The sequence below is a fragment of the Lemur catta genome, chromosome 2, assembly GCF_020740605.2.
Source record: "Lemur catta isolate mLemCat1 chromosome 2, mLemCat1.pri, whole genome shotgun sequence".
Classification (NCBI taxonomy): Eukaryota; Metazoa; Chordata; class Mammalia; order Primates; family Lemuridae; genus Lemur; species Lemur catta.
In genome coordinates this window covers 80,191,733-80,204,720 of record NC_059129.1, presented here as the reverse complement: position 1 = coordinate 80,204,720, position 12,988 = coordinate 80,191,733, and the positions used below count along the sequence as shown (strand labels likewise).

Genomic DNA, 12,988 nt, shown 5'->3' with positions numbered 1-12,988 from the left:
TAATAGCATAAGAAAATACTGGCTGATCTTTCTGATGAACAAGTCTATTAAAGGACAATCTATTTAGTTTAAGAGCAATGATGTAAGTCTTTCCAATCAAATTTGTTTCTTGCATATTGAATTTCCCAAACTTACTGATTTGTGACTGTGAATGGAGTTATTTTTATGTGGTCATACACTTTAAATAAATACTTAAAAATAACACCTTAGGAAATTACCCTTACAAGATGCTCAACAGTAGAGTAGTAGTGCTTTATAAGATGTTCACAGGTGATAATGTAGCCTACACAAAAGACTCTCTGTGTAGCTAGAGGATCCCTTAAAACTTAGCTATTTGTTATGGATCATTTCAATCCACTCACATAGATGTAAGATTATACAGTACGATCAGGAGAAAAGGGTGCTGGCCCAAAATACGGGCAACTGAATCTAACTAACTTTTCCATAACTAGCTGCATAAACATGGGGAAAATCGCTTAGTCATTCTCCATCTCCAAAATTAGAACTTCATACTGATCAGAATAGTTGTGAAGATAAAATGAGATAATATAGAAGAAAAAGGGTTCAAAAGTTTAAAACTATAAAAGCTAATCTGTTGATGACTAATAGCATACAATATAAGTTGGACTGCTATTCCCAAACTAACCTAGAAGTTGTATGACTTAGGATACTGCTGGTCTTCCATAGGTCCTGAATGAACATTTTTTATTTCCCTGAAGACACACAGGAAAAAGCATTTCACAAGCACTATTTCCCTGCAAAAACAGGTAATTTAATTTCCCAAGTGAGTTTTAAATTTTACATGAAGCACTTTGATCAGTTGCTGCTCTACAAACACTAACTGGATAGCAGAGAGATCTCCAATTTACTCTGTCAAGAGGACATCTGTGTGTGCCTGCTTGGAAAAGGATGTCCATCCCCCAGTGATTTCAGGATTTACTGGGATTTGCCCTACAAAGGCATCAACTGTATGGGGGCAGAGTGCAGTGCGGGGGTGGGGGAAGTGGGAGGTGGGCCGTGTCCTCAAATTCCTCACATTTCCACTGCTCTACCCACACTGCATGGGGCTTTTGCAGGGTCATGTCACTTTTTGTGGAAAGGATCAAAGAGCAGAAGTGGTAGAAGGTGGAAAATCAATAGAGAGGGGAAAGGGCTGGTGTGGAAAGACCAAGAGCGGGAGATGAATACGGGGGAGATTAGCTAGAGTGCTGTGAGAGAGGGAAATAGCAGGCTTTACAGTTTTTTGGGCATTAGTATTTTCTTTTGCTTATGAGCTTTGGGGAATAAATTCATGTTTATTGGCTTCCTATCTTCTGAAACCATTGTTGAGAAGATAGGAAGCAGACAGAGCAAAAAGGGAAAGGTGGCACCACTCATCAGTGAACTTGGGGCAGTCTTCAAACTTCCCACTGTGTTTCAGCATGTGTGGTGTTTCTTGCAAGCTCTCCATAAGGCTGCTAGCTGGTGAAGGTCGTTCCTGGCTGGGGGAAGAAGTGCCTGTCAGCTCAGTCAGGTCATTCATTGTGCATTCTGGCTCTCAGCAGCTGTTTCAAGATAAAACTCCTTAGTCCCCAAAGTTATGTCCAAATCTGAATATCCAGAACAAGAAAGAAAGGAAGGAAGGAAGGAAGGAAGGAAGAAAGAAAGAAAGAAAGAAAGAAAGAAGGAAAGAAAGAAAAGAAAGAGAGAGAGAGAGAGAAAGAAAGAAAGAAAGAAAGAAAGAAAGAAAAGGAGGAGAGAGAGAGAGAGAGAAAGAAAGAAAGAAAGAAAGAAAGAAAGAAAGAAAGAAAGAAAGAAAGAAAGAAAGAAAGAAAGAAAGAAAGAAGCAGAATACAGTTCCAGTTAAAATTCAAGTCTAAAAGAAGTATGAGAAGACAGGGAGCAGGCCAACTCACAGAGTGTAAGGGAATCCCTGAATGTAAGGGACCCCCATGTGTGGGTCTAAACCAACACTCTGATACTTCTCTAAATGACTTCTTGTGTCTAATCTTCCCTATCTGGAAAATCGGAATGTAGTATGTAAAGCTCTGGTTTTTGGAGAAAGTTTGAAAGAAATAATATATTAATAGATAATGTATTGAGCACACTGGCATATAATAATAAACTCATTAATGATAACTACTATTAAGGCCAAAACTGAGTATCTTCTTACTGTGCTAGGTCCAGATTGATTGTTACTATAATTTTTAAATTAAGATCAACTAAGTGTAAATGTTTTTTTCTCAAAAATGTATGTAAATCATTCCTTTAAAAATTCCAGAGAAGGGCTCCTTTTGCTCATTCAGAAAGCAGTTCAGATTTAGAGTGTGTATTTCAGTTTTGTGGTAGTCTTAACTTTTATCAACTTATCGCATTGTTTTGCCAAAAATATTTTTATTCCTTTTAAATGGGGAAAAGTAAATTACTTTCCAAATTGGTTCATATGCTAAAGCCTGAAAAAAATATAGCAACTCTGCATCTAAATTTAATCAAAGAGTAACTATGTTGAGAAATATCTTGGCTATGAATGTATTTGGAAAGTACAGAATTTCTCATTTGATAATTATTTTGTTTATTGAGAATAAATAATACCTACAATTGCAAAATTTGCAAATTCACCTAAAGATGACTATTTTTTCCAGAATGTAAATATTATTTCAGTTCGAAGGCAATGAAAAGATGGACAATGAACAGCATATGCTCATTCAGCAATATGTAATGATTGGCCACTATGTATCACGCACATATTAATCCAAAGATTAAATTGCTCACTAGGGCAGTGACAAAATTAAGATACACCAGATGTCCTAGTGTAGGAAGCAGTAGGGTCTGGATTATGGTTGGGAAGTGGGGAATGCTTTGTTAAAGGTTTAAGGAAGTGTCACGACAGAGCTCTGGCAGCTTGGGAGGAGGAGGTGTCTTGCCCCACTGCTGCTGGGATTCTTCTTTTCCCCAGCACAAGGTGTGGCACATTGCAGCTTCCTGCTCTGTTTCCAGCTTCCTGTTCTGTTTCCACCTCTCAGCTGTGTCCTCCGTCTTCAGGAGAGGCCGTGGGAGCAGCTGAGCAGAGAAGAGCAGCCTCTGCTTAGGGAAGGATACATATAGACATACAGAACTGGGCTGTGGTGGCTGTTGTCAGTGCCGTGCAAAGCATGGCTGGGTCCTTATGCCAGGATCACCCTGGCAGCTTCCTAAAAATGCAGAGTCCTTTAGCCTCAAAGAACAAAATCCTGGGTATGCACAGGTGCTCATGAGTTCTGAGACTTCTTTGCTTTATTTTTTTGAGGGAGGGTAAAAATGAATCATAAAATAATGGCAGTAGGGCTAAACCCTTGTTTTTTTAAGTGCAGTGTACCTAATATATAATCTACCACTTTGGCCTTGCTTTTAAAAGGTGCAGATTTCATATCAGCTTTTGAAGGAAACATTTCTAACAGGCCTTTTCTTTGTTTCCTTTTTTCCCTTAATTTTTTTTTTTTTTTTTTTGTTATTTGTGCTTGTCTGGCCTTCCAATGAGAAGGTATTGGTAAGCTACAGACATACCACTCCTGGCATTAACAACTAAAATCATTGGGTTCAAGGCCTGACCCTGCAACGTATTAGTTGTGGAACTTCGGCTAGTCTCTTAACCTCTTGGGTTCCTCTGTTTCCAAATCCCTATGAAATGGAATAACTTCTTGAATTGAAGAGTAAATGAGGTATTATGCTAAAGAGCTAAACAGATTATGGCCTGGAAGTACTTAATGAATTCCTGGAATCCCCACAAACCTTATTCCAATGCACTACCAATCTCATTCTTTCTCAAACTTTCTCTAATTCTTCTAGTCTCTTGCCTTTGTGGGTAATGCTCTTCTCTTTTTCCCCCAACTGCTGAAGGCACGTCCATTCTTTCAAGATGCAGTACAATGATACCTCTCTCCTGGCCTTCTCTCCCAGTCCCCACCTTAGTTAGCCCATCACTCTCTCTGCTGGAACATACTTCTCTCATAACAGATATGCAATTGAACCATAATTATGTACTTGCCGTGCCCACTAGACTGTGTGAAACATAGTCATTCTTAAGTCCTCAGCACTCAGCTGTTGCCTGGCACACAGTAGATGATCACACTATATATACACACACAGTATACACATGCATATACATATATGTATTCAATGCCTGGATAAGACAGATTCCTGCAAGGATGCCCCGAAAGGGGAATAAATCAGTGTGCTTTGAAGGAAGCGATGGGCTTTTGAGAACAGTGTAGGGTCCCTTCCTCCTCCCGCTGCCCCAGTACTTGGGCGCAGCGGTGGGAAAGCCTGGCCTCTGCCACAGGTCTGTCGGGTTCCCCCTTTGGGGACGCAGCTCCGCAGGGCACCGGCAGGGGGCGGCGTTGTCACGCAGCTGGATGCTCCCCTGGTGGCACCCCCTTCACCCCACCCCGTCACCCATGAGCCGCGCAGCTTCAGTGACTAGGCCGCCTCCCCTCCCCCCAGTTCAGAAGAGACGGACTGTTTCTGCTTCCTGGTTAGGCTGGGGCCTTGGGGAGGGAGTGTTCAGGTTCCCTGGATTTCTCCCTTCTGACCCCACTTCAGCCTTCCGCAGCCTCTGCGTGAAGGTGATCTGCTCTGGGTCAGTGTGGACAGGCTGCCAGCGCCCGGAAGGGACGGCAGTTGAAAGCGGGGAGCTTTCTCGCAACGGCAGGGGTACTGGCGCGTGCGCCAGGGAATAAGCCTTAGCTCTGCCGAAGCCACCAAAGCTGAAGGGGAGAAAATCTTTTCACCTTTTCAACTTGTACTTCTACGTCTCGTGGGAAACCAGATCACATCCCACTGACATTTCTATTCACTAGAAATGGACACCCGTCAGCGGGCTGCGAGAAACGCGCTCGGCCGCCGCCGCCGCCGCCGCTTTCTGAGCGCACACACCGGGGCGCGCAGCCCTCCGCAGTCGCCCTCTCCTCCCTTCGGCCGCGCCGCGCTCGGCCCGCCCCGTCCTCGGCGATTGGCCGCTCGCCCGCGCCAGCCCCCGCCGGGCTCCCGGAGCCGCCCGCGCGCAGGAGCCGGACGCACGCCCTGGCCCCGTGGCGCCGCCCCCGCGTCGCCTCCGGATCGCCCCAGCTCCCCGGCGCTTCCCGAGATTTCGAGAATCGAAACCCAGTTATTAGGAAGCCCTTCCCACTCACGCAGGCAGATTGATTTGAGTGGACAAGTGGGCTCCCTAGTCCACGCTTGGACCGGTTTATTAACCGAGTAAGCGGTCTGGCCATACAGCGACACACTGTTTCAAAGGGAGGTCGTGAGGGACCTTTGGAGTCGCAACCTCACGCTCTCCTGACGGGCTGTCTCCGCCAGAATTTTGTTTGGGAAGTTTCTGCAGTTGCGTGATTTTTGTCGTGATCTGGTTTTGAGGATCACTTATGATCCCTGGGGCATTTTAAGTGCCTCCTTGGAGAAAAAGAAAAGAGGCGTGGGGGGGCTGCATAAATTAAATATATGCATCAATACACAAGCATCAATACGCACTCACGGATCCGCACAGACACACAGCCCAGGGCCTCCCACCCCCGCAGCTGTCACCCCCGCAGCGCCAGCGCTGGCCGGCTGGTCCGCCGGGCGCCTGGCGGGCGCGGTGGGGGCGGGGCGGGAAGGGGGCGGCGCCCTATGCAGATGAGGAGGGTGTGGCGAGCGCGCCGCGCCGGGTCCCGGAAGCGCGGAGAACCCCGGTATAAAAAAAGTACTGAAGACATTTCCCCCGCACAACTGCTAAAGCTCCAGAGACGCGAGCGTGTGCGGCGGCGGCAGCAGCGGCGGCAGCGGCAGCCGCCACCTCCGGGACTCCCACAGCTGGGGCGGCAGCGGCGCGGGCGGGGGCGAGGGGCGGGAGCGGTGCGCGGGCGGCGGGGGTCTGGGAAAGACCGCGTCGCTAGCCGCTGCCGGAGCGCGCTCGCCGCTTCTGGAAGTGTTGCCGCCTCGCGGTCTCTCGCTCGCTGCTGCGCTCCTGGAAGGGGCGGCCGCCTCCAGGTGACACAGACGGGACTCCCGCTTGCGCTTTCCAGATGCATCAGAGATACTTTTGGTGCGGGGCTGCTCTGCGGGGCGCGGCGCGCGGCTGGGGGCTGGGGGGGTCGGGGAGGGAGAGTCTCCGAGGACCCCCCAGGCCAGGGGGCGACCCGGGAAGGGGGGCGCGCTCTTCCTCCTCACGGGCCCCTGCCCTCCGTCGACGCGCGTCCTCACCGCGCTCTTTCCCCTCTCCTGTCTTTTAGGACTGACCAGAGCCAAGTGGCGCTCGACGGGTACTACATGGCGGAGAGCGAAGGGTACTTCGCCATGGCCGAGGACGAGCTGGCCGGCGGCCCTTACATCCCCCTGGGCGGCGACTTTAGCGGCGGCGACTTCAGCGGCGGCGGCAGCTTCGGCGGGCACTGCTTGGAGTATTGCGAAAGCCCCACGGCGCACTGCAACGTGCTGAACTGGGAGCAAGTGCAGCGGCTGGACGGTATCCTGAGCGAGACCATTCCCATCCACGGACGCGGCAACTTCCCCACGCTCGAGCTGCAGCCGAGCCTGATCGTGAAGGTGGTGCGGCGGCGCCTGGCCGAGAAGCGCATCGGCGTCCGGGACGTGCGCCTCAATGGCTCTGCCGCCAGCCACGTCCTGCACCAGGACAGCGGCCTGGGCTACAAGGACCTGGACCTCATCTTCTGCGCCGACCTGCGCGGGGAAGAGGAGTTTCAGACTGTGAAGGACGTCGTGCTGGACTGCCTGTTGGACTTCTTACCCGAAGGGGTGAACAAAGAGAAGATCACACCACTCACGCTCAAGGTAAAGCCACCGGAGACGGACTTGGGTCCTGACCGGCTGGGCCGAGGTGCGGTGGGAGAGGGCAGAGGGGCTTCGGTTCAGTGCCACGAATCTGTGGCCATGACGGGCTTGGGCGCGCTTATTTCTTTAATTTTTTTAAATTTTAAGAGAGTAAACTAAGGTGTGTGGACGATGTTGAGTGTTGCAGTGTACTTGACGCTTCAGCGCCACAACTCTTCTCCCGCTTCCTCCTCTGCCCTCCCTTCTCTTCCTTCTTCTTATGTTTTAACTCTTGGCTTTCCTTGCAGTTTTGTCTAAAGTAGATTCTGATGCTTGGAAGAATGAAATGATGCAAATAATTTTTTGAGTCATTTTATGATCTAGTCTTTAGCAGCCTAAAACAGAACTGAGTCAATGGGTTTTTTATTGTACTGGAAAATGTGAATAGGTTTCATAGCTGCATTCAGCTGACTCCGTGTGTTAAAGATCTGGTGGTTCTCCGTGCTGGTTCACGCGTTAAGGGTAGAGCGGTACTGCTCCCACCTCCCACTTTGGTTCAAGATGAGTTTTATATAATTAGTGAAAATTGTCTGAGGAGGAAGCCTCCCAGAATATCATAATTTAGTTCATATTTGGTTGTAACTGCAGAATACCCTTGGGGAGACACACAAGATACTGATAACATTGATTGCCTCAGGGGGAGGGGAGCTGGGTGGCTGGGGACAAGGGTGAGAGGCAGACTAACTTATGGCTGAATGCCTTTCTGTGTCTTTTGAATAGTGTTTGGATACTGTGTGAATATTGTGCCTATTAGACCATTTTCAAAAAAAATAACATTTAAAAACCCAGACATGACAACAGAACCTCTTAGTACTGTGCTACGTCTGCCAAAAGCCTCAAACTATTACCTCTACTCTCTCTCCCAGACAGTAAAACTACTCGTTAAATGTATTTTTTTTTTCTGTTTTCAGCAGACTGTTTAAGCCTGTAGGTAGTGTTTTGCTGTTGACAAAACAGAAGGGAAAGAGCAAAATAATTCTCAGCTGTGAAGAGGATGTATTTATTTCTCTATTATTGTTTTCTGGTTTTGCTCATCTTGTTTTATCTTTTGAATCGTAGGAAGCTTATGTGCAGAAAATGGTTAAAGTGTGCAATGACTCTGACCGATGGAGTCTTATATCCCTATCAAACAACAGTGGCAAAAATGTGGAACTGAAATTTGTGGATTCCCTCCGGAGGCAGTTTGAATTCAGTGTAGATTCTTTTCAAATCAAATTAGACTCTCTTCTTCTCTTTTATGAATGTTCAGAGAACCCAATGACTGAAACATTTCACCCCACAATAATCGGTGAGAGCGTCTATGGCGATTTCCAGGAAGCCTTTGAGCACCTTTGTAACAAGATCATTGCCACCAGGAACCCAGAGGAAATCAGAGGGGGAGGCCTGCTTAAGTACTGCAACCTCTTAGTGAGGGGCTTTAGGCCTGCCTCCGATGAAATCAAGACCCTTCAGAGGTATATGTGTTCCAGGTTTTTCATCGACTTCTCAGACATTGGAGAGCAGCAGAGAAAACTGGAGTCCTATTTGCAGAACCACTTTGTGGGATTGGAAGACCGCAAGTATGACTATCTCATGACCCTTCACGGAGTGGTGAATGAGAGTACGGTTTGCCTGATGGGACATGAAAGAAGACAGACTTTAAACCTTATCACCATGTTGGCTATCCGGGTGCTAGCTGACCAAAATGTCATCCCTAATGTGGCTAATGTCACTTGTTATTACCAGCCGGCCCCTTATGTAGCAGATGCCAACTTCAGCAATTACTACATTGCACAGGTTCAGCCAGTATTCACATGCCAGCAACAGACCTATTCTACTTGGCTACCCTGCAATTAAGAATCATTCAAAAATGTCCCATGGGGAAGCCATTTCAGACAAGATAGAAAAGAAAAAAAAAAACAAAAGACAAAAAGAAAAAAAAAAAGAGTGACCCAGCCCTGATTAGGGATGTGTTTTGTGCAATGATGATATGCTCCTGGTTTTAAGCTTGGCAAAGCTTGTGGATCTTTTAATAGGTATGGGAGCATGATGTTGAAAGGTTCCTCTTCCTTAGACCTCCCCTTATTCTCCTACTCAATTGGATTCTATCCTGGAAAAGAAGAGACCTGTCATTAAAAGCAACCAGTTTCTCCTAAGATAAGGGAAAAAAAATGCTTGATGACAATATGGGTTTGCAGTATCTGCTCCCATAGCTTTGCCATAGGAAAAAAAAAGTGGGAGGTTTCTTTTAAGATGGAATTCATAAAAGGGAAAAATATAGAGGAAAAAAGATCTCCCCCCAATTTGTTTATCAGTTCAGAAGTTCAGATAGTAAATACAGGAAGTATGGGAACTCCAACATTGGAATTACTATCTGAGGCTTGTAGCAAGTGCTTTCTGCGGACTGATCCTGTTGTGCTGACAGAAACGGCTTGCTCCGAATGAACAGTAGTAGGTTGGTGCAGTTCTCATAACAAACAGCAGAACTTACGATGACACAATCCATTAATTCCAGCTGCGTGCATAGCTCGCATTTTTAAAATGTGAAAATGCAAGCAAATACAGCTGTAGCAAAGAAAGTATGCTCAAGGACCAAAGATTTAACAGACAAAAATACCCAAGTAGAAGAGATATAGTAGAATATACAAAGAGTTACTATATTTGTTACACACCAATATACATCAAAGTGCCTGTTGCCTTCTGAAAATTTGAAGTGGCAAAATTATTTTATGGTTTAATGATTATTTTATCAGGGACTGACTCGAAGAAAATAAAACAACACATAAGCTTGTGAATGGTGGAGAAAATGCCCTATTTTTTTCTTGGCAAATACTTGTATAAAGTCAACATTGTTGGTGTTATATTATCATAGGTACATGTGTATGTGTGTGTGTATTACGTGTATATGTATACATATATGTATGTGTACACACAGTACATTGACTATGATCTAGAATAATATATCAAATAAGAAATGTTTAAATACTGTGTGCTTTTATGTTTTCGACAGGATGACATGAGACGTGGGCATATTGCAATGATGAATTAAAATCTACATCTAAAAATATTAAAGCAACTGAAAGGGGAAACAAGTAATATATTTTATAGGAAGAGCAGAAGTTCTACAGTTTTAGTGAGTTTTTTTTTTTTCCCTTTTTTTGTGAGCCATAGAATTCTACAAATGGGAGAATATTTGTTTGGCATAGCAATCTTTTTTACACTGAACTGTCATTTTGACAGTTTGAACCCATTTTTTTTTTTTTATTAATTGCATGCCTTCGTGATGTTTAATCTAGTGGATCATGGGTCAGTGATAGGCTACTTAAATCCCTGACTGCGAAAAAGAATTTCTGGTGATCAGAACACTACTTATTAATATTTAAATGAATTTTTTAGTGAATGCATTCTGCATTTCTGGACCACTAGAATTTAGTAAATGTGAAATGACCCTTTTTAAAGAGTATTTGCACAATTGCTTAAAATTTATATATGAGATATATATTATATGTAACATTTTATAAATTCGTGTCGATATGAAACACCTTTGATCTGGTTGTCACACTGCATTTAAATATTTAGTACTGTACTTTAAGTTAAATCACTTTGCATTAAATCAAATCCAACTTTATTTTCTCTTTTACAAGATACCAGTTACACTTTTGTGAAATGAACTAGCATTGCTATTTCAGTTCAATGACAGATAATCCTAAAACCACCCCTTCTCCCAGCCATTAGTTCCTCTAGACACTGGTCTCTGAAAATGCATTTGTTAAAAACAAAGCTAACATGTAAAAACCTTTACTTTGTGTTGTAAAACAACCACATAATCCCCACCAATCCTAGTGGATGACTGCTTGCTAATATAATTCCTCTAAAGGCCCAATCAAGACTTTTGTCATCAGTTAAAGAGGGAATGGGGAAGAAAACAGTATCCTTCTATTGGCAGTGTAATTTGTTTGTTTGTTTGTTTGTTTATTTGGGGATCCCTCATATGCTTTGTGCTAGGTTAATCCAGGTTAATCTGTCTGGACTATCTTTTGTGCATCTTTCTTCAAAGCTTAATGGGAACCTGATGGGTTTGCTGTAGCGGTTTCCCTGTGAATTCTGTGAGAGCTGTAATGGTCCCTGCACTGCCACTCAGTTTTCTAGGGAACTCTTCCTACTCCCACCACGGCTCAGTCTCCCTCATTCCAGCCCTGAGTTTGAACAATTAATTGCAAATTCCCAGGAAATGTTATTTGGTTTGCAGATTAAACCTGGCACTCACCTGTCAGAAACCAGGGCTCCGCCTGCTTAGCTGTTCCGAAGTTTTCTAACACAAAACAGAAAACCCAGGAGTGCTTGCTGGGGAACACAGGAGCAGCTGGTGATCTGTTTTTTTCTCACCTAACTCTTGACAAATGAGTCGTCTACTATTTTAAAGAGTCTGGAGGTCTCTGGCTCTGCCATAGCAACAACCTGCTGTTAATTTATGACACATGTTTTTGTTTGGAGGGGCCTTATTTGAAAATACACTTTTCATTTATTTTCTCAAATATTTATATTCTTTTCTTGCTTCAGGGTTGGTAGCTTAGTTGGAAGTGCCAGCACCTGGCACGTATTCATATAGAACAGGCTGTACTCGAGGCAACCTTCAGCATTTACTTTAAGACTTACATAATTTATTTCTATTTTGTATGTACTATAGTCTTGTGCGTACGTAGTTGAACACACAGTGAAATATATGTCTCTCTTTGTGGATGTGTGGCCTAAAAATTTGAATGTCTGATGAGAAAGAGCCATGTGTATAGGTCAGAGAAAAGAACAGCTCTCAACTCCCAATTAGTGCCTGTGATTTGTTTGCTTTTGTGTTTATCCGGCCTAGTTTGCTGTTACTTTAAAACAGGAAGAAATTTTATCTTCTGGAGGCTCTTCTCACCTGTCCAGTCTGGCATGTCAGAGAACACAGCCTATGACAATGCCCTTATGAAAAGTTTACTTCATTTCCAGTAAATCCAGCTGCCTCAAGAACTCCTATACCAAGATGGACTTTTCCCTTCCAGAAATGGGATCAAATATCTGCTCACTTTGGTATTGGGTGGACTATGTTCCAAAAATTCGAGGATGGAAGAATATCTGTAATCCAAGCCAAGGAATGAAATGAAATGAAAAGTGAATATACTATTTTTACCACCCTTTTCTGTTTGCTTATTGTCGGTTGCTTTACTGTGCATAAAGTTGTTTTCAATGCAGTGCTTGTTAAATAAATATTGTGAACTATTTTGTAAATGAAATGTATTATGTTGAAAGCTGTCAGCAGTTCAAAATTAAGCTTTTTTGTTGTTGAAGGTGAAGTGTGTAGATGAAACCAAAAAGCCAAAAAAAAAGTAATTTCATATATAGCACCTCTTGAGTATAATCTTTCTTTAAAATTTCATTTAGCATAGCCTTTTCAGTGCTAAGAAAGAATCTCTATGTAGTATTTTGTTATAATAATGGCTTTTTAACAAAGTAAATGGTAAAGTACAGTCAGAAGATGTCAAGTTAACTTGGGAGACTTGCTGCAAAGCCTTGCAGAATGGAGGAGGCTCTGCCCCACTGGCTGTCTCTCCCTCCAACCTCTACAACCATTGCCTGCTCTGAGGCGTCCTGTTGCAGCAAGCTGCACCTTGGGTCACTCTTGAAATATTTTGACTATAGACTGTGTCACAGGCAGAAAAGGAGTTGATGGAAAATGTACTCTTAAAAACTGACATGTTTGAATCAGTGCTAGAGGGAACAGATTGTGAATTTTGTTTACAGCATCCAATATTTGGATTTTTTTTTTTTTGTAAATAAAAAGAAGTTATTTTTTTCTATTGATTTGTGTTTGCTGTCTAGGGTGTCTGTGCTGGCTGATGACCATGTCCTCTGAATCCCAACCAGTGTCTGTTAGAAAAGACAAGGCAGTATGTGGAGAAGACCAACCTTCAGCAACTTTCTGATTAGAGCACAACAAATGAAAACATCTAGCTTTCAGCCAGCCTATCTCTGACTGGCTCAATTAGTGCCAAAAGAATCTAGCTGATAGATGCCAAAATTTTTTGTCTAGGCATTAATTTAGCAGTGTTAAGTAACCCGGAAGTGAGAGCTGTTTTCCAGATCAGTAGAGACTCGTGGCTCTGGACTGCAAGGCTCTAGTAGCCCTGAGTGATCTTGGTCTTCC

At 44.2% G+C, this 12,988-nt stretch overlaps 1 protein-coding gene across 2 annotated transcripts; it reads left to right on the top strand.

Annotated features, from left to right (window-relative positions):
* Positions 1–5,683: 5,683 nt before the first annotated feature.
* On the top strand, positions 5,684–12,645 carry TENT5A (terminal nucleotidyltransferase 5A). 2 transcript variants are annotated; one of them, XM_045543938.1, is made up of 3 exons: positions 5,684–5,985; positions 6,228–6,786; positions 7,885–12,645. In XM_045543938.1, the coding sequence occupies exons 2-3, from the start codon at positions 6,265–6,267 to the stop codon at positions 8,659–8,661; spliced, it is 1,299 nt and encodes a 432-aa protein (XP_045399894.1). In that variant the 5' UTR covers positions 5,684–5,985; positions 6,228–6,264; the 3' UTR covers positions 8,662–12,645. The 2 variants fall into 2 exon arrangements, with proteins under 2 accessions (XP_045399894.1, XP_045399893.1); XM_045543937.1 differs by having other exon boundaries at positions 5,684–6,040.
* Positions 12,646–12,988: the final 343 nt, after the last annotated feature.